This window comes from Sciurus vulgaris (genome assembly GCF_902686455.1).
Source record: "Sciurus vulgaris genome assembly, chromosome: 8".
In the NCBI taxonomy this organism is placed as follows: domain Eukaryota; kingdom Metazoa; phylum Chordata; class Mammalia; order Rodentia; family Sciuridae; genus Sciurus; species Sciurus vulgaris.
The window spans coordinates 25,537,561-25,562,199 of record NC_136468.1 but is presented as its reverse complement, the minus strand read 5'-3'; the positions used below and the strand labels follow the sequence as shown (position 1 = coordinate 25,562,199).

Here is a 24,639-nt window from a genome sequence, read left to right as displayed (position 1 = left end):
GGAGGTGGAGTTCCTACTGGTGGAAGTTTCATTCACTATGCCCAGAAAAATGGACAGCCATGTAATATTGCATTTACAGCAGGGGAAAGGGGGCATAGGCCCTCCAGAGCCCACAAAACCCTATCTCCTTCAAATTTGCTGTTGCCCAAGTGCCACCCCTTTGTGCCCCATACCAGGGCCTCCAGGACTAAGATACCAACTCTGCCTCTGCAGGACAGACCAAAATGCAAACCCAAGGGATAAGAAGCCAACGGGGCCTTGGGGGAGTTTCCAGAAGGAAAGATTTATTTCCAATCTGGGGAGACAGCCTTGGAGTGGGGCAAGCCCACAGGCTTTGGAGTTGCCAGGCTCTCCATCTGTACAGTGGAGGCCAATGCCCATCTCGTAAGGATGACATGATGTTGATAGTGGCCTATGGTAAGCATGCCATAAACACTCCCTCTAGGTGAGCATCCTAGGTAGGTGTGATAAGCTGAATAAAGGCCTTTCAAAAATGTCTGTGTCCTGTCCTCTGGAACCTCTAAATATGGTATATATGTAGCATAAAAGCCTTAACAGATAGGATTATACAGTGGGTTATCCAGTGGACCCTATGTCATCACAAGAACCCTTATAAGGGAGGCAGGAGAGTAAAATCCAAGCACATGTGAACATGGAAGCAGATCAGAAACACAAGGAGATTTGAAGATACTACACCTGGTTTTGAAGATAGAGGAAGAGGACATGGGCCAAAGAATTCAGGCAGACTCTAGAAGATTTCAAAGGCAAGGGTATGGATTCTCCTCTGGAGCTTTCAGAAGGAATGTAACCTGGAGGACCCATTCTAGACTTCTGACTTCCAGAACAATAAGATAATAAATTTATGTCATTTTAAGCTATGGGTTTCTTTTAATTTGTTATAGCAGCAACAGGAAACTAATACTCTTGGGCTTGCCAAATAGACACCAGAGTCAGCTGGACCAAAGCTGTGGGGACACAGGAGTCAAAAAGGAATTTTGCAGCCAGGCTGGGTAAGGACTGAGCCTGTGATGAGAGAGAGGAGGGCTGGGCATGGAGTGCTCAGCCTGTGACCTCACCCTTGGCCAGCGACAGCTGCCCTGGCACCCGGATGCCTGTCAGCCCGTGGTTACATGCCTGACTGGGCCAGAAAGGGATCCCTGTGTAGCCAGTCCTGAGGCAAGGGTGGGGGTGTGGCAAAGCAGGCCTGTGCCAGAGGAGGGAGTTCAATCAGCCCTGAGACTGCAGAGGACATATGAGCAGAGGGAAGAGACTGGCAGGGGCTGCAGAAGTACCTTGTTGTCCAGGGCCCCTTGACAGCTTGGTCCTTCTCCCCCACCCCAATGGACATGAGGCACCCCATGACCCTTGTATTTTCCTCTTCTCCATCCTGACCTTCCCTGGGAGAATAGAGACTTTGGGGCTACAGGAGGATGGGATCACACCCTCAACTCAGTGACTGAGCAGATTTGGCAAATTACTTTGCCTTTCTGAGCCTGTTTTCTCCTCTGGAAATGAGAATGGTAATAGTCCCTGCATTACAAACCTGTATTAAATGACATAATGCATGTAAAGTGTCTGGCATACAGTTAACCCTCCAAGTGCAACAGAGGAATGGCACGATCTAAGTTACATTTCAGAATAATTATCCTGGCTATTGCATTGAGAAGACCCTAGAGAGAAGCAGCAGAGGGGGCTGGAGAATCAGGGCCCATTGCCATAATACAGGCCAGAGATGGTGATGGCCTGAGTGACATTGTGACAGAGAGAAGAGGTAGTCAGAAAGGCTGTGTTGTGAAGGCAATGCCGTGGGGTTTGTTTGCTGGTGGGTTAAACATCTATGTGAGAGAAAGAAGAGTCAAGGATCTCTCCAAGCTTTTGGTTTTGTTTTGTCTTATCTGAGCAACTGGAGGAAAGGAATTGCTGTTTTTTGCAATGGAGGAGATTTAAGGAGGACAGGTCTAGGATGGTGGCGGGGGAGTGTGATGGTTAATTATATATGTCACCCTTACTGGGCCACAGGGTGCCCATACATAGGGTGAAAGTATTTCTGGGTGCGTTCGTGAGGTGTGTCTGGATGAGATTAACATTTGAATTCATTTAGTGAATAAAGGCAGATTGCTCTCAATAGAGTGGGTGGGCCTCATCTGATCCCTCAGAGGTCTGAATGGAACAAAAAAGGTGAGAGACAATTTTCTCTGCCTGACTTGGACCTGGGACATCATCTTATCCTGACTTTGGACTTTGAATTTACATCATCATCTCCTAGCTCTCAGACTTCAGACTCAAAGTCAGATTGGCTCTGCTGGTTTTCAGATTGCTGACTGCTGATCTTAGGACTTCTAGTCTCCATAATCACATGAGCCAATCCCTAAAATAAGTCTCTGTCTCTACAGATTGATAAATAGAAATATAGATGATAAGTAGATAGGTATATAGGTAGGTAGGTAGATAGGTAGGTAGAGAAATGGATGGATAGATAGATATAGATGATTGATTCTGCTTCTCTAGAGAACCCAGACTAATAATTCAGGGAGTCATAAGTTCAGTACTGGTTACCATCAGTGTGACATGTGGAGTAGGCAAGGAGATGAGATCTTGAGGGAGTGTATATTAGAAAATTGAACTGAATTTTAATCCTCTAAAATTACCCCTGGGCCCATTTGAGTTTGTTCTCCTCCTCTGCACCATCGCTGAGACTGAAACTTTCTGCCTCTCTTCTCTCTAAAACAGTCATGGCTCCAGCTTTGTGTCCTTCTTGGAGACCTCTCCTGTTTGGGAGAGGTCACATAACCTCTGGAATTCCTATGTCCCTTTCCCTCCACCTCTGTGATCCTTGTATAGAAGGAAGCCCCACTAGAAGGTAGCAGAGATCCTGACCAGAGGGGCCCCAGCTGATAAGGAGAGAATTTGGCTGGAAGGGGATGGATACATCTCACCTCTCCTCTCCTTACCCACTGCTTTGCTCCTGCTTTCCCAGCAAACCTCACTGCCAGCTCCCTCATAGGACATTACACACACACACCACGAGGCAGAATGGAACAGACAAGAGGACATCTGGGAAGACCCAGGTTCCTACCAGCTGGTGAAGAATGGAATAGACTCAGGAAAGTCACTTTCTGTGAGACTCATCTAACTCCATGATTAATAAAGGAATACGTAGCCAGGTTTAGTGGCACACTCCTATAACACCAGCTACTTGGGAGGTTGAGGCAGGAGGTTGGCAAGTTTGAAACCAACCTGGGCAACTTAGTGAGATCCCATCTCTAAATAAAAGATAAAAGGATGGGGTATGTAACCCAGTGGTAGAGCAACCTTGAATTCAACCCAGTCCCCGGGGCAGGTGCGAGGAATAGCACCAAGGCTGGGGTGTAGCTCAGTGGCAGAGTGCTTGCCTAGCATGTGCAAGCTCCTGGGTTCAATCCCAGTACTGAAAAAATGAAGGAAGGGAGGATTATGCATTACTTCCTTATAGGGTTTCTGAGGATAAGATGCACCTAGCAGGTCACTGCAGTGTAATAAATGGCAGCAGAAAACAAGTCTTACACTCCTCTCTGCACCCTGGTCAGCTTCTTTCTGCGAGATTATTTTACCCCCATGCCCCTCCTGTCCTTCAGAAGGCAAATTTACTTCGGACGCGAGCAACCAGGGAATGGTTGCCACTGGCAGGTCTTTCAGAAACTGCAGCCTGTTGCCTAGGAAACTGCCCCGCTCCTGGTTCCCTGGGGTTCCAGCGGTTGACGCATCCGGGCGCCATCTGCTGGATGCAGTGCCACATTGCTTCTGAGCACCCAGAACCAGTAATCCTGGGGCCTGGGAGCGGGGAATACCCCTTTGCCTGCACCCATCTCTCCCAGACATCTCCATAGAAAAGCTGTTTGCTCCTTTGCCACTATATATTCCCAGAGACTGGAGGCATGAAAAGGACTTGGACACCATAGACAACGGGGAGGGTGGGAGCCATGTCCTTCCCCATTGAAGAGGATAGGGGAGTGGGGTCTGGAGGAAGTCCCTCCCCTTAACTGATTTCCTAAGTTCAGAATCCATAGGCAGACATGCATTTTGCTTCCCACCAGCCACTCCCACAAGAAGGGAGCAATGGGGATGAAGAGGTTAGAGTTAGGCGTGCAAGAGTGACAAATGGGGTCACAGTAAGGTCCTTACTAACGTCCTCTCCTATTCCCCCTCCTTCCCAGTCACTCAGCTCTTTATGCCCTAGTCCCAACTTCCTTTTTCTGTCTGGGGAGAACCTTCCTTACCCACCATGACAGTTGTCAGATAACCCACTAGGAGCTTCAGATCATTGTGCCCCTGCAGAAGAAAGAGAAGCAGACAGATGACTGCTTCGGAAACCAGGGCTTCTGTGGTGATGCCCGCCTGAGGCAGCCCCTGCCTTGAAGTCGTAGGGGGAAGTGGAATGTCTGAGGCATGGGGTCAAGAGACAGAAAGCATGGGAGTGCCTGGGCTGGGAGCAAAGCTGAAGAGGGAGCTAGACATCCTGGCTCTCAGCCCAGAAGGCAATGGGGCCAAGGGCATGGAACAAGAGGCTGGGGACCAAGGTCTCCGGTCCTTGACCCCACTCCTCTTCCCTCCTGAGCTGAGCCAGAAAGAAGGTAATTGAGGAGGAAGCTGGCAGTGGTGACTCATGAGTCCCACACGTGCAGTGAGGGGTGCTGCCCCGAGGACAATGGGTGTGAAGCTGGTGCTGTCTTTCCAGCAGGAGGCAGGACTGCTGTGGACATGAGAAAATAGGTAGAACTGGTCCCCCCACCCCTGTTAAGGGGCATGTGTGTGTGTGAAAGGCTGGGTTTTGGAGTGTGTCCCTTACAAGTCAAAGAGGACCCTGAAACAATAAAAATCTCAGGGTAAGGGCAGAGGGAGGATCTGCCTCTCCATAGCCCCCATTCTCCAATAGCTAGGACCCTCTTCTCTAACAGGGACAGGAATGGGAGAGGGATTGAGGGTAACCGATCAGGCACAACAGAGGTACTGACCCCCCTCCTCCCCTCTGGGATGGCTGCCACTCCCTGATTGACAGTAGAGCCACAGAAGTTGAAATGGGCCTCAGAGGGTTAGTTTAGCCCCTTCTGGACTCTCAGGTCATGCCATCTGAAAGTCCCTGTTCTCAACACTCCTGTGTGGCAGAAAAGGTGGGGCCAGAGATGAGGACTGCAAACTGCTCCTCCTCCATCTGTCCCCAGCTTGCACCAGAGGGCCCCACTGTTCTTCACTGCAGTGGTGGTGACATGACTCTCACTCCATCTACCTGTACTACACACCAGGCCTCCCAGGGCCCCCTGCCCTGCCCACTGCTCCTGCTCCTGTCCTTGCCCAGGCCAAGTATCTGCAGGTCTACCTGACCTGTCCCTTTCTGTGCCTACACTGGGGACTGTTCAGTCTGCTTAGGTGCTGGTTTTGCTACAGAGACCTGGTACCCACTGACTACCCACTGATAATGCACACCCTTCTCCCTGGGTGGCTACACCCTCACACTGATGCTGTTGTCCATGAACTGAACCTGGGATGCCATAGCAGCATGGCATGGCACTTGGAATGCCACATCTCCAACGGCCTGGTAGTGAGCAGCCTGGACCATGTGACAATGGGTGGGTATGCAGGGAGAAGGTGAAGGGGCCATACAATCCAGGCTGAATCTCAGGTGGCATGAAGTTGCACTGACCAAGTTCTGTACCAAAAGTTGTTCTAGGCTATTTCAGCATATCTACCTGATGTGGCTTTCCCATCCAGGTTATTTGTCCCTTTGTCCCACCTGGACCTTGCCACTGTGCCTGAACTTGCAGCCCAGAACATGCTATGTTGCCTGGACTGTCCCCAGTTCATCTGAGGGCATGGAAGGGAAAATAAGGAACAAGACTAATTTGCCGCACCAATAATCTTCTATGGGTTCTCTCATAATCCTTAGGTAATGACACCATGAGGTAGGTGCTATGTCATCTGAAATTGTTTTTCAGAACACATGCTTTGGAAAGCCCTAAAAATTGTGAAACTGGATGCATGGATTTCCTCTACAACATGATTCTCAAACTTTGGTATGTATCAGAATCTTGGGGCCGATTTGTCATTCAGAGGCCTATATTCCAGCTCTCTGCAGAGAACTTCGGGGTTCCTCATTGGCCCTCCAGATTATTCTAATACACACCAAAATGTAAGAAGCATTGTGCTAGAAATTCCTCTAGAAGAATCAAACTAATGCTAAGATACCCACAGGAAAGAGGAGGTGCTGACTTACAAGGTAACCATTCTACTTAGCTCTACTGACCAATCAGGTCTAGATCAAAGAAACCTCTCCCTTTGATTCACTCACATTTGATTCAGAGTGACTTGGCATTTATCTAAAAACCTGAGAACTTTCCCATTTCAATTGCTGGTCACATTGCTTCCTACATTTTTTTTTTTTTTTCTTTTTTTTTTCTTTTTGGCAGAACTGGGATTTGAACCAGGGCCTTGCACATGCTAGGAAGCCCTCTACCATGAAGTTATACCCATAGCTCATTTTATTTTGAGACAGGGTCTTGCTAAGGTGGCCAGGCTGGCCTCAAACTTGTGATCTTCCTGCCTCAGCTCCCTGAGTTGCAGGGATTACCACGCCCAGCTCCTGTACAGTTTTTGTAAACCATGGTGTAAGACAGGTCATTTTGGTCCATATCCTGTCCTCCTCCTCACAGCCAGCTGGGTCACTTTTCTCAGGTGCTCACCAAGGCCACAGACTTCAGGGCACGAGGCCTCCAGGGACTCTTGATGACTCATTCCCTTTGTAACTAGTCCTGGAGCAGCTATTAAGCTAGCTCTGAAACCACCAAGTTCTTCCCTTCTCATCCATAAAGCTCACCCCTGAGCTCAGGAGCGTTTCCAGATTGTCATTACTTACAATCCCTACCTTCTGCCACCAGGGCACTCCTGGGCCGACTTCTGTGTTCCGTGCTGTGGTGGAACAGCTTTGCAATCAGAGCTACAGGAAAGCAAAATGAATATCCCAAGACCCCTCGCCTCTAGAAGACGACAGCAGCCTGTGGGGCAGTGTGTCTGCCTAGCTGGGGGCTGGGGGAGGTGGTGACTGGGGACAGGCCCTGAGGCGCATGTGACTAGTTGAAATTCACCCATGCTGCCTTGTGCCCATAGGTGTGCCTCAGCTGATGAGACCACAAGCCCTGAGCCACGTGGTCAGGGCCACACCACCCAGTCAGTACTTCCACCTGTGCCCATTCTGCACTGCTCTGCATTACCAGGTTGCAATGGTGTTTGCTGGCAGCAACCCATAAGGCCCAGTGCTGGTCTTCTACAGCTAGGATGACCTTCTCTGCAATACTGCCCAGCTGCCAGAGCTGCTGGTCACCTGGCACAGGCCTGCCACAAAAAACAGCTTTGCCAGTATCCCCTTGAGTACCATAACACCCTCCTCTCCTTCCTGGAGGATCATCACAGACGAGGCTCCAGTTCACCATCAGGACAGGAGCTAGTCACCCAGTGGATAAGGGACAGAGAAAGGATTTCAGAGGCATTAAGACCTGCTTGATTTATTCAGATTATTTAATATATAATTACGCAACTGTGACCCCAAAGTGTGCAAAGTTAAAGCCTTCAACTGCAGCTGAGAGGAGAGGGCAGGAATGGTACACCTGGGGACAGTGGAGAGTCAGGAATGTCCAGCAGGTCTCTTCCCCAGGTTCAGGGAGCGGGGAGTGGCCTGAGGAGCAGGGCCTAGGGTAGCCTCAGGCCAGGGGAAGGGGGCAGAGACCTCCCCCTGGCCTTGGTCAGGAGCCCAGAGTGCCACATGGCTGAGAGGGCAGCAGCCCGGGAAGGGGCCAGAGGCAAGGCCAGGAGAGCACCATTTCTGGGGGGAGGGGGGAGGAGGGAGATGCCCTACAGGAGAAGCCAGGAGGGGCCACCTGCCCCATGGGTGGGAGCCGAGCCAGAGCAGACTGCAGCAAGAGAGACCTGAGGCAGGCACAGGGCCTGAGAGTCCAGACTGGCTGGGCTCAGAGGGCTGAAGAAGGGAAACCAGGGAAGCTCCCAGGGTAGCCTGGTCCAGGGAGCATCCTGACTCTGCGGGGGGTGCCCAGGGAAGGGCCACAGTCCCCTCAGGGCCTCCCCACCTCTCTCCCTGGAAAGGATCTGGGAACCCGTAGTGCAAATCCATGGACCACTCAGTTATGGAGGGAGGCTGTGCCTGAAGGGAGACCCTGGGATGTGCCCCCTCCGCCACCTCGGCCTCCACTGCTGTCCTCAGTACAGCCGCTTCTCGTAACTGTGGGAATAAAGCAAGAGGGGACAAAGAGTGGGTATGTGGACCCTGTTCCTTTCCTAAAATCCCCTCACCCAGGAAGCCCCAGATTTGGGAAAGGACAGGTTGCTGCAGAGTCCCTGCCTCTCAGCCATGAGGGTGGGAGGAGGCAGAAGGCAGCCCTGGGCCTCTGTTCTCCCCAGACAAGGGCTCCCCAAAGAACTCTGCCAGGTCCAGAGAGAGCCGCGCTCCTTCAAGCCACTGCCACATCTGAGTGACCTGTCCTCAGTGCTTGGGTTGGAGAAGCAGCTCAGCCATCCTTACAGAGTAGGTTCTGGACAGAAGCTGATCTCTGCTTTCTTGTCTGCAACCCCCTCTTGCACACACAGTGGCTCAGGCTCTTTTTAATCACTGGGTCCAGTCTAAGATGTGACTAGATCCAGCAGCCTCAGACCTGTGGTCACAGGTATCTCTCTATACCCCCAAAAGGGATTTGTATTTCTGCTGCTGGATGAGGGGCCATGGCTGGCCTCCTCTACCATGGTGCTGGGGTCAGGGGCCAGGAGGGCCCAATCCCTGAGTCCATGTCCCATGGTCCTATCCCAGCACCACCCTCAGCCCAATGCCCATCCTCCCAGCCCAGGTCCCACCCAGACTGCCCCTGCTCTACTCTACTCTTGGCCCGGGCAGCGCAGTTACTTACACGGCAGAAAGGTATAGCTATGGGAGGGTGGGGCAGAAAGAGACACAGATTAGATGCCCGCCGATGCCTGGGGAGGTGGGCCCTCTTGACCAGGGCGGGCCGCATGCCTGCAACTACTGCTGCCAACCAGCTCTACCTCCACCCGCAGTTGCCCCAGCGCCAGCCCTAGCACCTGTCTCTCTGCCCCTTTGCCCCTGCCTATCTGGGGCCACCACCAGCAAGAGCCCAGCACCACCAGCCCCCTGCCACCAGCCACCAAGCTTCCTGAGCAAGCAAGGGCTGGGGAGCCCAGGTGGGGCTAGCAGCCATACCTCCCGTGCCCTGCTCGGGGAGATGCCCGAGGGGAGGGGAGGGGCCTGGCTGCATAGGGGCTACAGGATAAGGTTCCAGGGTGGGCTGGGCCCTGTAGGACAGGGCGATGGGTCATCCTCAGTATGGGTGGTCCATGGGGCCCCTGGAACCTCAACTTGGCCTTTGAACCCTGGCCCCATGTGCCCAACCCAGAGCCAGCCAGCAAGGGCAAGAAGGCCGCCCACTTACGAGTGTAGGCCGTGCACACCACCCTCGATCTGAGCTGACATGGTCCGCTTCTCAAACTTGAGCTCTCCTGAGTACATCATGGACCTGGCAGGCGGGCAGGTAAGCAGGTCAGGGGTGCACAGGTAAAGAGAAAGAAAGGAACAAGAGGGAGGGAAGCCTCCCGGCCTCTAGCTACAATGCTCACCGCAGCACGGACAGGCTCCGGGCCCCGATGTCCTGGCAGCCATGCTGGATCCCTGCTATGAGGTAGGGCACAAACTTCTGGATGGAGCCTTTGTCCTGGATGGAGCCGGAGACGCCCTGTGCGATCTTCACCTTATCCCCCTCACTGCAGGGAGAGTGCGGAGGTTAAGCCCAGCAGGCTGCTGCCCAGAGGACCCCACCCTAACTCTCCAGAGCAGAGGGGATGTCACCCAGAAGGGTCCCATAGTACCCCCCTCACTGGGCTACAGCAGGGACAAACAAGCCCTCCAGGTCGGTGGCCCAGGTCCTGGTCCTGCATCTGCCACTTATGTCTGTGTCTCTGTTTTCCAAAACTACAATAGGGAGACAGGTGGCATCTGGGGAGGTCAGGGGCATGTGTGGGCCCAAGGACTGCCGGTTGACCTGCCATGGCCGGGGCTGGGGGCACATACCTGAAGTATCGTTTCTGGCTGCTGCTGCTCTTCTCCATGGCATCCAGAGAGCCCATGCCCCGGTACTTCTTGAGCCTCACCCCATCTGAGAAGAAGTACTCGCCGGGGGCCTCAGTTGTGGCAGCCAGCAGGGAGCCCATCATCACTGTGTAAGTGAAAGGATCTGTGCTGCCTGCGCCCATAGCCCTCCTACTGCCCCACACTCCCAGCCCTACCTGCCTGGTCCCAAGCCTCTTCTCTCACCTGTGGAGGCCCCAAGGGCTAGGGCCTTGACCACATGTCCCACAGTCTGGATGCCACCATCTGCTATGACTGGCACACCAAAGCGCCGGGCATACTCAGCCACCTTGTACACAGCAGTGCCCTGGGGCCGGCCACAGGCCATCACTGGGAGAGGGTGGGTGCACAGGACAGAGAGGAGTCAGCAGCAGTACAGGGCTGGACCGGCCCTTTCTCCTTGTGCCTCCCTCCACTCTGGGGAAAGGGACGGGAGTAGAGGGTATTTCTGAGCATAAGATAGGTGCCAGGAGACAACATCAGGGTGAACGTCACTTCCACCCACCCACAATAGCACTATAGGGGATTCAGGTGGGGTGATCAGTACTGGTCTTCAGAGTATAAGCACCTCAGACTAGTGGTCCCCAGCATCACCTGCTCTGGAGGCACAAGGTCCCCTCTGAAGCTTTCATTTGCAAAAGCTGTTATTAGAGTTAGATTCTTATGGACTCTGGTTCACAATCATTCCTTTAATTGTCTGAGGTCCTTCAGGTTTTAAGTGGGAATTCTAAAGAACCAGTACTTTGCAAGGCATAGGTGAAAGGCTAGATAAACTAGAAAAGGGGACTTACATTTATTTTGTCCCTACTCTACCCCAGGGCTTGGCACAGTGTCTGGCACATAGTAGGTGCTCAATCAATATTTGTCAAGTGAGAAAGGGTTCATGTTTCACCATGGTGGTCAACAAAGGTGAAGGATAAAATACTTAAAAGGAAAAGGCTCTGAAGACCAAAACAGGGAGATATGGCAGGGAAGACAGAGTGGGTCATGCAGTGTTTTGGAGAAATGACCCTCACAAGAGGGGCCAGATACATTCTCTCTGACCAAGCCAGACCCAACACCTGCAGGCAGCCATCCCACAAGTCAGATACCAGCCTCCAGGCAGGACTCTGTCAACCACAAGGGCAACACATGTCAGGGTCTCCTCTTCCCCGTCCATGTTCTGGAACCTACCCTGCAAAAAGGCTTTTTCCACAAGTGCCTATAGAGCAGAACTCCCCAGCCCGCTATCATCACTGCATGGTTATGTGGTTTATACTATCCCTGTTGTTGAGGGACGTGTTGTCTCCGTGCCTCTAAGCATCTACCTTGTCCAGTCTGAACCCTCAGATGGCTTCCAACAAGCACCTTATAAAAGAAGGCACACCAGTTCTGGGTCACAGACGGAGTCTCCTGGACCAGGATCCAAGTAGCAGGTTGGTAGACACTCAAAACTCAAGGTCCCCTCACCTACTTGGTCCTGCATGAATCATCCTAAGCCCACCATCCCAGGAACAGCCTGGCAGGGTGGGCACTCCACAGGAACTTGTGGAGCAAGAACTACCAAGGCCCTGGCAGTTACTCCTCCCACTATGGACACCCACCTTCTTGGGTGATGCAGATGGAGCCACAGCCCATGCCCACACGTAGCCCATCCACACCAGCATCAATCAGGTTCTTGGCCTGGGCTGCTGTCACCACTGGGAGCGGGGAGGAGACAGACAGAGGAACAGTATGAGGATGGGATGCCCCTGCCCTGCCCAGGGGCTCCCCAGATCCTCAGTCTATCCATCCCCCCAACCTGACCACCTGACCAAAGCCCATCCTGATCCCTGGGGGTGGCAAAGGACAGAGAAGTGTTATAGAATGAGGGAGGTGGAGCAGGGTGGTGAGAGGGGACCCTGCACTCACCATTCCCCCCAATCACCTGGAGATGGGGGTACTTCTGCTTGACGTAGTGCACCATGGCAATCTGATACACTGAGTTCCCTTGGGATGAGTCCTGTGAAAAGGGGGACAGAAAGCTTGGGCTAGAGAGCTGAGGCCCCTTGCTGGGGAGACAGAGTGGATGAACCCCTGAAATCATAAAAACTGTTTCAACTGTGCTTATTCTAACTTTTTCTCCTGAAAAGTCACTTGAAAACTTTTGGCTGATCCTTAAAGGGACCTGCTTCGCCAGAAGGTTAAACACTGACGTTAGTCTTAAAAGAGTAAACACAGTCTTTTCCTGTGCCCCCCGGCCCCTGTACAAGTCCACCCTCGTGGCAAGGAGATACCGTCTGGGCCTGCTGTAGTTGGGATCTTGAATTCCCAAAAGGCCCCTATGTTGAAGCCTTAAACTCCAGTCGACGGCACTATTGGGAGGTGGTAGAACTGTTAAGAGGTGGGGCATAGTGAGGGAAATTAGGCCACCAGGGGCATGCCCTTGAAAGGATATTGAGACCTGGCCCATGACCCTCAGAATTCTGACACCAGAGAGTGTGCAGAGAAGCCAAGAGGAAGAACAGTGAGGGAGGGTCAAGGCTAAATGACAGGTGGGGACACATAAGCCTCAACTCTGGGGAGCCACTAGCCTCCTTACTAGTACTATGACATCCGCGCCCGCCTGGGTGAGCAGGTCCAGGCGGTATTTGTCGTCTTCACGGGTGCCCACAGCTGCCCCACACAGCAGCTGCTTGTGGGAGTCTTTAGAGGCCAGAGGATAGTCCCGGTTCTTCTTCAGGTCGGTGCGGGCAATAATGGCCACCAGCTCATCACGATCATTAACAATGGGCAGCTTCCCTGGCAAGGAAGGCAGAGGCGAGTCAAGAAGCAGGCTTTGGAGTGGGCAGAGGGACTCGGGTGAAGATAAAAATGGACGGTGCCAAAGACTCTGCTGAAGTACTCAGACCAGCCACTAGGTGACAGCACCCACCCAGGAAGTGGTCCTAAGAACCTGAATTTCTTTCCCAAGGAACAGAAAGCAAAGAAACCTAGGCAGGCAGGTTCCTAGGGCTCTTTTCTGTCCTGTGGTCTGACAAGGGTGGAAAGGACAACCCCTAAGCAGTGGTCACAGGCCAGGGCATTAATATGAGGCTGTTTTGGAGGGGGCATGTGCCCTGCTAAATAGAAACTCCAAAGAACTCTCCAGCATGGACCAAGTAAAGAATAGCCTATTGGAATCTAGTGAACATTATATAAACAGCTTCAATATCAAATTTAACTGCAGGACTTCTCAGAGCCTTTAATGAGCCAATGTACAATTCTTTATGCAAGAAGAAGGATATGGAAAGCAGTGTTTCTCAGACTTCTGAGGTCACAGAGCCCTTTTCATGTGATGAGCAACTCACAGGACTAGTTTTGAGAAACATACTGTGAAGATGCTGAATTCAGAACAGGTTTCCCTAAGCCAGGAGGATATCAGGTTTCATGTTCCGGCCTGCCTGGGGCTATTCGAACCTTCCCCAAGGCCCAGTGTGGTTGCTGCGAGGTTATAAAGGAACAGGGGATCCAGGGCACAGGCAGGCAGGCTGGGTGTGGAGTTTCCTGCCCACTCCCCAGTACCTTTCTTGCTGCGCTGCAGGATCTCATTTGCCTCTTTCAATGTCACACCTGCTGGAGCTACCACCAGCTCAATCCGTGGTGTCATCACCTGTGGGGCCAGGAACATTTGCCTGCAGGTTGGCAGGTGAGAGAAGGAGCCAGGCCTCCCTCTGGTCCCTGGTCACAGGCTCTAGCCTGGGGCCCCGGGTGTGGGATCCTGTCTGCACTCCAGCCCCGCCTGCCCTGCCCTGCTGGCACCTCACTGAGCAGGGTGGTGTGGTCCTTCTCAGCCAGGAAGTCAATGTCTCTGGAGGTGACGATGCCCACCAGCTTGCTGCCCATGGTGCCTGTTGCAGTGATGGGGATGCCAGAGAAGCCATGCCGGACCTTGGCCTCCAGCACATCACCCACAGTGTGTGAGGGGCTCAGTACCACAGGGTCTGTGATGAAGCCCTGCTCAAACTTCTGTGGGCAGAAGGGGAAGGAAAAGGCTGAACAAAATCCAGGAGTGGTGTGCAGCCTAACCATGGGGGAGTGAGGCAGCCTTGACTGTGCCCAGAGAAGCCATGGCCCTCAATGGGTTGGGGGGCTAGTGGGAAAATGAGGACTCGCCGCTGTACCCACTGTGAGGAAGGAACACCAGGAACCCAAAGTAATCAATCAGGGAATACAGCAGCCTGCAGGGCTGCAAAGGAGGGTGGGAAGGCCTGCAGGGTGGGACCTGGCCAAGTGGCATCTCTCTGGGGAGAGGTCTGGTACTTGCCTTGACCTTCCGCACCTCATTGGCCTGGAACTCTGGGGTACAGTTGTGGTGAATGAAACCAATTCCTCCCATCAGCTGGGATGGAAGAAAAGCATGGTGAGAGCCAGGGTTAACCCTCCTCAGGCCTGCCCATCAGCACCACCCACCTGTTCAGTCCCCTCTGCCTCGGCATCCCCATTCAGGCATGGGACTCACAGCCATCGCAATGGCCATGTCGGCTTCTGTCACGGTATCCATGGGCGAGGATATCAGTGGAGTCTTCAGTGTGATCTTCCTGGTCAGGGCTGATGTTAAGTCCTGAGGATGGAGGCATAGTCCATTGAAGGGTTTTATCAGCCAATGGACACTCACCAGCACCTACATGTATCCTGTGTCAGGACAGGTGCTGGGGACACTGCAGCGGGCAAAGCAGCTCTCATGGAACTGACATTCTACTTGGAAAGAAAGATAACGGACATGAGACACATGGACGAGATGACTGCAATCAGGAAGAAGGCTATGAAGAAAAGCAATGGAGCCAAGTGACCGCTGGAAGCATGTGGTGAGTAGACTCTAGGTAACAAGGGTTGAGGCAGAGGGAAGCACAGGAGGGTATCTATTAGCATTAGGAAGTGCATGGTTAAGGGTCTAGAGCTCAAGAAAGAAGTCAGGATTGCAAATATCATCGCTGATCCAAATCCCAAATCCTCCAAAATCTAAAACTTTCTGAGCACCAAAATGACACCACGTGCAGAAAATTCCACACTTGACATCATGGGTCAAGTCACAGTCAAAACGCAGGCATGGTAAAAATATCATATAAAATGACCTTTCAGGCTATATTGTATGAGGTGTATATGAAACATGAATTTCTGATTTGGATTTGGGTCCCACCCCAAGATATCTTGTTACATATATGCAAATATTATAAAAATTTTTTTTTTAAATTTGAAATCTGAAACACTTCTGGTCCCAATCATTTTGGAGGGGACACTCAACTTGCGCAGATTTGGGAGACTGTCTGCCTATGAAGGATGATTAAGGCCAGATTATAGACCACTCTGAGATTCATGTCAACAGCTGACAGTCTCAGCTCCCCAGGCCCCCAGACACAGATAGTCATTTATGAGCTTCACAGACCCCTGAAGACCCCATCACAGACCCACAGCCCAGAAAATGCCACTTTCCCCTTTCTTATCATGCCACAGGAGAAAAGCCACAACCTTCCTGACAAAGGCCAAAGGAAAGGGAGACCCTCGATAGCCAGGCAAGGGGATCTTTTTGGTCTTTCTTTTCCTAACAGCCAGCTCAGTGTCCGCGGTACTGGGGATTGAACCCGGAAGTACTCTATCACTGGGCTACGCCCCCAGTCCTTTATTTATTTATTTTTAAATTCTGAGACAGAGTCTCCCTAAAAGCCCTGTCTGGCCTTAAACTTGAAATCCTCCTGCTCCAAGTTGCTAGGATTACAGGCACGTACCACCACACCCAGCAGTAAACTCTGTTGAACTGAACAGCTGAACCAAGAAGGCTTCCTGGTTGCTGTCATAAGGGAAATATCCAAAATAACCCACATGTCCCCCTAATAATCTGTCTGGGTCAGGTCTGGCTACCCACAGGCTTGATATTAGCTTCCCCAACACATAAATGATCTAGGCTCAAGTGCTCTGGCCTTTTATGAGAATCAGACCCGAATAAATAGCAATAACAACATCAATAAAAATGGCTTTTTTATTGGTGCCTTATAATTATATATAACACTGGAATTCATTTTGCCTTATTCATACATGTATGTGACATAATTTAATCAATCTCATTCCCAGTACCTTCCCTTTCCTGCCCCTCCTTTTCCCCCAGAAATGATTCTTTTAAAAGGTGCATGAGGGCCGGGGTTGTGGCTCAGTGGTAGAGTGCTTGTCTGGCATGCATCAGGTATTGGGTTCCATCCTCAGCACCACATAAAAATGAATAAAATAAAGGTATTATGTCCATCTACAACTAAAAAAAATTTTTAAATATATAATAAAAATAAATTAATTAATTTTTTAAAAAGTGCATGAATCCATCATAGAATCATCAAACTTTTTCATGAACTAACATAATCATTCTCACTACCCCTCCTGGTGTCTATGTGTTTATCATATACTAATTGTTCATAGTTTTGGCTCATTGCTGATCCCCTTGTGGAAAGCAAGTCACTATTCCTCATATTTGTCTCAAATCCTAATGCTTCAAACCCTCTTGGCAGTTCTTGTTCAATGTAAGGTTGGTGAATGATCACCGAACACCATATTCTTAAGAGTCCATAATTTTACTGGCTTCCGCCCTGTCCTTGCTCAGCATTTTAGACAACAGGCAGTCCTTATGGTCTATAGAATAAAGCTGCCACACCCAAGCCCTTCCCTCCCAGGACCTTTTCTGAACCTTTCCCCAAACTCTGTCAGTGATAGAGCATCCTCTGGACCCATGCAAGGCCCCCACTCAGCATTCCCCAGAACCCCCAAGCTGCTTCTGCCCCACCAGGCAAAACACTTTGCCCTGTGCCAGTTCCTCTCGCAACAACAAAAGCTATACCCACCATATTCTCAAGAATCGTCTCTCCCACACCTTCCCTTGAGTAAGGAGTCAGCATCCTCCATCACACAGCCAGTCCCTCCCCAACCAAATGAAGAGGGACTCACCACCTCATCAGCTATGAAGTCTATGAATCCTGGGAGGATCAAGAAGTCGCTGCAAAGACAGAAAATGAGTGTTACTGGTGGGCAGGGTACCCGAATGTGGCAGGGCCTGACATGCCAGGGGAGGCATCATGGGGATGGAGAAAAGGCCAGAGAAGTTGAGGCTGGAGCCCTCTGATCCTGCTGTCCCACTGCTATAAACCCTCCTTAATCCCCTCACTAGTGTCTTGCTGACTCCAAGAGGTAGAGCCAAAGATGACAGGTCTATGGAGCTGGGTGCCACCAAAATGGATGGCCCCCAATATCCACTGCCTTCCTGAAGGCAGTGGATGTCAAGGAACAGAGAAGTTCCCGTATGGCCACACAAAGCAGTTACAGTGCCTGCCCTTGAAAACCTCTCAGTCTTGATGGAGCAGATAATAAGTCAACAAAAGAAAACAACCTGAGAACAATTTTGTAGTGCAACATGGCATGAACGTAACCCAGCACAGGACAAGTCGCACACCCCAGTGCCAGGGCTGCTGAGTCACACAAGGTTCAAAGCAGCATGTAGGGACCCCAGGGGATTGAGTTCAGGGCATGTTCTAACACAGCAGGTGCTGGGCTAGGAGCGACCAACAGACATGATTGTGGTTGGGAAGCGGAGCAAGGAGCCATGACTGGAGCAACCAAAGTTGGCAGCTGTCAACTCTAGGGTAGGCCATGGTCACAGAGAAGTCCAGAGAGGGATTGCAGGCCTGCTGGGTATGTCTAGGTGCAGTGCCACAGCCCCAGATCCCAATAGGCTCACCCTGCCTGAAATCACAGCAGGCCTTGACAGACATATCCAAAAACAAATGTCCCACACTTCAGACTCTGAACCCTGCTAAGCAAAGCAGCAGGTGCCCCGACTGCAGGAAGGAAAAGTTCCAGGGCTGATGGGAGTGGGGTGGTTAGTGTGCCCCAAGGCCTAAAGAAACTCCTAGAAGTTCCCCCAGGGAGCTCCCCTAGGAGACTCCAGTGAAAAACATATCAAGGATATACCCCCTCTCCTATCACCAACCACACCACGGAAACAGAATTTTTGCTGCCCCCTGCCCCTTCTTTTGTATGATGAGCCCTTTAAGTGAGACACAACCTGGGCCTTTTCGCATTATATACACCCTGTCACCTATGGGCAGGCAAGAGGGGACCCTCCCCAGGAGTGACAAGGTATCCTGGTTTTTGGAAAAACTGCCTACCAAGTAGGAATGCTTACAATCCAGGTAAGGGATGGCAGGGGGCAGTCCAAAGATGCTGTTGGGTCACCAGCATTCCCACTCTGCCCCAGTCCTGGATTCTGATTCTCCTTCCTGGCAGGGACATAATCCTGCAGCCAGGAGACATGGTTAGTGCCAAGCCTGCAGTTGGCAGGACAACTGGCCCAGAGCCACAGAGTAGATCTCCATCCTCCTCCAAAATCCCATGTGTGGTGGGTTTTGGGTGGTAGTTACTGGATACTCATGCAAGGGGACACCAGTGCCAACCTGTGGACAGGCAGGGGCACAAGTGGAAGGAGGGTTGGACTAGATGGTGGAAAAAAGGAGTCATCCCCCAGCCCACCGGGGCCTCTGCTGGGGGCAACACTCAAAGCAGCTGCCCAAACAGGAGAGTGTAGGAGGGAAAGGGCGTCCTGGACCAAGGTCTGGTTGAAGTCTCCCCAAAACTCCCATACCCAGCTTTCCAACACCTCCCAAGGCCCTTCCAAGCGGCCACGATGCCCAGGAGAGGAGGAAGAGGGCCCGGATTCACCCGCATCTGGCCAGAAACGGGTCAAGGCACAGAGGGCCGTGATGTCGCTGTGCCACGTCCGTCTGCTCTCGGCGCGGGCCTCCTTCCTTCCCAAGCCCAGCCCCCACAGCTGGCACCAAGTCACTCTTATTGGGTCGGGGCACGCGGGCGTCAGCAAGGGGCAGCCATGCACGTGTGGGGCCGGGGACCACTGTGCTGCGGTGCGTGCTCGCAGGTGGGGCCGAGCCCCGCGCTTACTTGTAGGTGAGGCCATCTGCGTTGGCGAAGAGCTGCTGCGCGGTGAGCCCATCCTCCGGCACGTAGCCGGTGCCGCCGCTGATCAGGTAGTCCGCCATGCTGCCGGGAGACACCGCGACCCGACATAAACACCCGCGCGGGCCGCCCCGCCGCTGCCGCCACTGCCGCTGCCGCCGCTACTGCTGTTACTGCTGACGCGCGCCGCGGCCACGCTGCCGCCGCGAGCCGGGGAGCTGGGGGCGGGGGCTGCGGCTGCGGCGGGCGGCCCGGGGCGCCGCCCTCTCCTCCCGCCCCTCCCTCGGGGACCTCTGCCTCCGCCCCGCGCAGCACAAAGGCCAAGCCCAGCCGGCCCATCAGCCGCCACCTCCACGCGCAGGACCCGGCCGCCTGCAGTGGTACAGCGACCCTGGCTGCAGAGGCAGGGCAGAGGGATGGCAGAGGGATGTGGGACCAGCCAGGAAAGAGACCGTGGCAGGCCAGGACACGCCCCCTTTGCCGCCCTTTCGTGCTCTTCCCAGGACCCCAGCAGCATACCGGGCCTGGATCCCCGGGGCCACTGGGCCCTGGCCCGCTTGTCTCCACTTGCCAGCCTCAGGGAAACCTCTAACATGGTTCTCCTTTTCCCTAATACTAATCCCCGCACCCTGATCAAGGCCTGGATTCCTGAGTAACTCGTCTGGGCTCACCTCTCCCTAAGACACAGGAGGTATTGGTTGGACCACTACCCCAAGCCCTACATCATTCCTAGGGGGCAAGCATTTAATGACACACTATGACCTTTGGCGGCCTCAGAGCCCTCTGCAATCTACAAAGCATTTTTCATAAACCATCACGTTTACTCCATAACCTATTAATTGCCAATTATTAGACCCCCATTTATAGAAGCAAACCCTACAGATTGGAAAGAGGGGAGTGGAGGGGTACAGCTTCTGAATCCTGCTCCAAGGCTTCAGTTTGGCTGTCTTACCTCGGCTCAGGAAATGGTGTATCAACGAGGGCATTTGGCCCCAGAGAGGACAGTTTGTATTTTGGGGGGAAGGTAGTGTGGTGGGAAGATGGGGGGAGGTTCACAGGCCTGTCTTGGACAAGTAAGTATACATACAAATCATGACATCAGCTGGGGAACTTTTGAAAACATCCCAGAGCAGAAGTTTGGTGGCCCTAAGTGCTCAGGAAGACAAAGATTTCTACCAGTAAGATTAGGTAGCAAATTGACTAGGGCAGGAGGTGGGGGCAGGTGACCAGAACTGCTAATGCTACTTCCTCACATAAAGCTACTGTCCACTCCACTGTCTCCTCCCTTTGCTCTCCTGTGGTTCCCACACCTCACTTCTGATGAGATGAGAGAATGAGTTAGACTGGACTCAATCCTTTCCCCAGCATGGGAGCTGTCTATGGCATCAGCTCCCTATCTCCTCAGCCCTGGAGACTGGGTTTGTTTACCTCTCAGCTGTGTGGTGGCAGCCAGGCCCAGGGGAGTTTTGACTTCCAAGCCATGAGGCTCCCTGGGTGCCCAGCCTCCGCAGTGATGCCCCCCTCCCAACCCTGCCAGAAAAACAAACTGTTCCATACATGCACAGAGGGGAGGGGAGGCTTCCTGTGGAATTCAGAGCACTGGAGGAGACTCACAGATGTCCTTTGACTCCTGTGGGGGGTAGGGACACCACAGACCTCAAGTTTCCCTCCCTCACTGGGGCTCCAGATGGGGGCCTCTGGCATCAAAAAGGAGGAAGGGACTGCTGGGGTTCTTGCTGAGTGGGAGCTGGGGCCAGCTTACCAGAGATGGCTAGAAGACACCTCACTGAGATCTTCACCAGGGATCAACTGGGCGGTGTGTGTGTGTCGGGGGAAGTTTGACCATATAGAGGAGATCTTGTGGGGTCTAGCACTAGGCCCTCTCACTGGCTATCTGAGGCAAGAGGCAGTGAGACCAACCAGAGAGAGCACCCTGGCCATACAGAGCAGTCCTTTCTGGCCACAGAACTGGGCCATCATGCCAACTGTAGTTCAGAGCACAGGGGTCTCTAAGGGAGCTGCTGTGGCTCACTGTCCCCTAGGAATAGCTAGGGTACTATTCAGGGTTTGACCAGGGATGGGGCCCAGGAAAGCAGCTGGGTTATGCTATCTCAGGCAACCTTAATGTGACATCTACCCCAGTCTAAGACTCAGGGTCCCGGGGGAGGAGGCTGCCAGGCTGGGTTGTGTGTATGGGGTCACCTTCCCAGTGATTACAGACTTCATGGACCCTTACCCCTCCTGCTCTGACCTGTGTCAGGGCTCCTCATTACTCTAAGCTGCTGGGCTCAGCCCTGGGTTAGGCTGTCCTTTTCCAGAGACTTAATCCATTGCCCCCCCCCCTCCTTTACTCCTCCCTCTTCCTGATCTTCCCCAGCTGCTTCCTCCATGGGGAGGAGACACCAAGGCAACCAGTGGGCCTCCTTAGCCTGAAGAAGGGCTGCTGGTCCCCTGAGACTTCCCATGTGCAGTTTCAAGGTCAAGGGGGCAGATCTGAACCCCTTCCTCAGGGGTAGGGAATTAGTACCCAGTAGGGTACTGAGGTTCAGGCAGGGAGCCCAGAGATCTCTATCTGATTTGGGGCTATTTGAAGGAACAAGATTTCAAAACACTTTTAGGGGAGAAAAGGTGACAACAACATTAGTACCGTTGAGCTGGGACAGGGGGCATGGCTTGCCCAAGTTCCAGCCAGGGAGCAGTAACACTGGATTCAAGCCCAGGACTTCTCACGGAACCCTGACCTCTTCTCACAGCTCCAGGTGGGTGAAGGCAGATGTCCGTCTAAGACACCAGCAGGTTTTGAATCTCATTAAACCACGTGGCTGGGGCTCAGGTTTTATACCAGCTCTTCTGAGCCTAAGGGGTGGGGAGGGCAGGCATGCCCCCTCCATGCAGTACAATCCAGAGAAGGGATGCTCCTGAGTAGCTCCAAGCCTGGGCTCTGAAATTATGCTTTTTTCAATATCTGCTCTAACCAAGATACTGCCTTCATCAAGCCCCCAATCATCCTAGCCTGCTCCCTCCCCAACTGTGGTCCCTCCCTCTCATCCTGAGTCCTGAGCATCAAGCAGCTGGATTTCTAGCATAGGAGGAAGGACAGGGTTTGCCTAAGCCTGAGTCAATTCTAGAGAGGCACCCTGCAGGGACAGGTGGGACCGGGCTTCACAGCCCCTTAAGCCGTTAAAAGTTCTTACATAAGCGGCCAGCCCCTGGGCAGAGCTACCGGGCTAATTCCCCAGACCACCCCCTCCTCTCCAAACCCAGTTGCCAGGTCACCTCCCCAAGCTGCTGAACACCAGCAGATGGGGCAGAGAAAGAAGTCCAAATCCTCTGGACCGGAAGGACAGTGGGATTGCATTTCAAGCTGCGATACAATCTAGAGATTAGCTGCTGTCTCCTTTCCAGCCAGTTCCATTGGGACCCAGCTCATTGCCCCCACTCTTCCTCCAGTCACCCTCATTCCCTTCCAGATTCCAGTATGGGGTCCTGAGTCTTAGGAGATGAGCTGCACCAGCAGCCTCAAAGGACGTGGCGAGGAGGGGCCAGTGTCTTCATCTAGCCCTGGGGAGGCGCTCCATGCGGACACGCACACCTGCCAGTAAGACTACTGAAGAGAGTTCTAGGAACAAACAGCTGAGGTGGAGGAAGCAAAGTTGGACAGGGACTCCAACAAACCACGGTTTGAACCCCAGGAGTTGGAACCACTTGGACCGGTTGTCGTCGGGTGTGTAGTTGAGGTCTGATCCAGGGCTAAGATTTCGGGAAACATTTTTACGACCTGCTCCCTCTCTCCTGTTTCTTCGAACAACTCGGCACCGAACCCGTTGCACAGTGCCTTCCTGCATCCCCCAGCCTGAGCCGGGTGCTGCCGAACCGCGTCGCGGGAAGTTAGGGGTGGAGGCGGTGGAGCGAAGGGTGTGTGGGCCTGCCCCTCCCCTCCCCCGCAGCGCGCGGGGTTCCCGGAGCCACCGCGCCCTCCTAGGCCCCCGCCCCGGATGCGCCCCGCGCGCCCTGCCCTGGGCGTCACCTCTCGGGCTCGTAGCCGGCCTGCAGCAGGCGGGCGCTGTACCGCTGCGCTGCTGTCTCGTGTCCCGGGTGTTGCCGGGCTCCAGGCTCCAGAACAGCGGTGGCTCCGCCTCCCTGCAGCGGCTGAGGGAGCGGCCCCGACTCCGGTGGTAGACCAAGCGGCCCCTCCATGCGGAGGCCACGGCTCAGGGCGGCGGGAGCCTCTCCGCCTGGAGGCTCCCCGGCCCCGGCTGGGCTGTGAGAGCACCAGTCGGGTCCCGGGGAGGGGGCGGGGCCGCCGGGGCGGGGTGTGTGTGCCCGGGGCGGGCCCTGAGCGCCGGGGGCGGGGTTCCGCCCTTCCTGGCGGCTGCTCAAACTCAGCCTGTTTCCCATCCCTAAGTAGGTGAGGGTGGATCGGGAGATGGAGGTGGGCGGCTGTCCTCCAAGGGCGGAACTGAAAAGAACCCCGCATCTTCCCGGCGGTCTGGGTCCCTCAGTTTCTCTTGGCCCATTCTGAAGGAAACCAGTAGGGGAAAGAAGCGCAGAGGCAGGGGTCCTCCGCAGTCTTTTGCGGGTTCTTTGGCTTTCTAAGGACGATGTTCTCTGGAGCGCCTTCTACCGGCCGGCCGCAGACGTCCCACGCTAAGGCAGAAGTAGGGACAATACCCATTTCCCTTAGCCTACTCAACAGACCCCACCTTAGATGGGAAGAAAAGAGATTTTCCACAAAAGAGGTTTACCACTGCTTGAGGAAGGAACACACAGGCTGCAAACTCCTTAACGGATAAACCTTAATCTTGTCGAGGTACCCCATAATAAGGGAGTGGGGCTGAGAGCATAAGGTGCTCAGATTTGTTCATCTCCTGAGTGGGATACACCCATTTCCCCATTACTCTTTGTTACCATTGTCAACAATGATTGAGCACCTCTCAGAGAGGTGAAAAGCAAGAAAAGTAAGAGTGTCTGCCCTCAATCAGTTAGATAGAATAGATAGAAAATATAGCAGTTGATTTTTTGTGTGTGTGCACCAGGAGCACTTAACCACTGAGCTACATCCCCAACCCTTTTATATTTATATTTTTATTTTTAGATAGGGTCTCGCTAAGCTGCTGAGTATGGATTTGAATTTGTGATCCTCCTGCCTCAGCCTCCCTAGCCACTGGAGTTATAGGTGTGCAACCAACTTGACAAGTCTTATACTGTATACTTTCTAAAGATCTGACAATCAGGGAGTGGGGTTGTGGTTCAGTGGTAGAGAACTTGCCTGGCATGTGTGGGGGCACTGGGTTCAGTCCTCAGCACCACATAAATAAACAAAATAAAAGTATTGTGTCCATCTACAACTAAAAAGAAAAGAAAAAAATTTTTAAAAAAAAGATCTGACAATCAGAGAGGAAAGAAATGTTAAACACTGGGGAAATGATAAGATACATTTCAAGAAAGCAGAATTGTGACTCACTTTTCAGCACTTTCACAAAGAAAAGTGAATTTATTCAACTATTAAAATTTGGACTTTA

General features: G+C 52.9%; 1 protein-coding gene across 3 annotated transcripts; it reads right to left on the bottom strand.

The window, feature by feature from the left end:
* Positions 1-7,505: 7,505 nt before the first annotated feature.
* Positions 7,506-23,406, bottom strand: IMPDH1 (inosine monophosphate dehydrogenase 1). Of its 3 annotated transcripts, none has more exons than XM_079151497.1 (16): positions 23,145-23,406; positions 22,673-22,750; positions 19,103-19,201; positions 17,099-17,147; positions 14,634-14,735; positions 14,439-14,513; positions 13,934-14,140; positions 13,697-13,784; positions 12,735-12,934; positions 12,065-12,155; positions 11,758-11,853; positions 10,361-10,504; positions 10,118-10,262; positions 9,667-9,810; positions 9,483-9,566; positions 7,506-8,263 (listed from the first exon to the last, which is right to left on the bottom strand). In XM_079151497.1, exons 1-16 carry the CDS (start codon positions 23,312-23,314, stop codon positions 8,242-8,244), a joined length of 1,794 nt encoding a protein of 597 aa, XP_079007623.1. In that variant the 5' UTR covers positions 23,315-23,406; the 3' UTR covers positions 7,506-8,241. The 3 variants fall into 3 exon arrangements, with proteins under 3 accessions (XP_079007623.1, XP_079007622.1, XP_079007621.1); XM_079151496.1 differs by lacking the exon at positions 22,673-22,750 and adding an exon at positions 8,943-8,959; XM_079151495.1 differs by lacking the exon at positions 22,673-22,750 and having other exon boundaries at positions 23,145-23,405.
* Between the last annotated feature and the right edge of the window lie 1,233 nt (positions 23,407-24,639).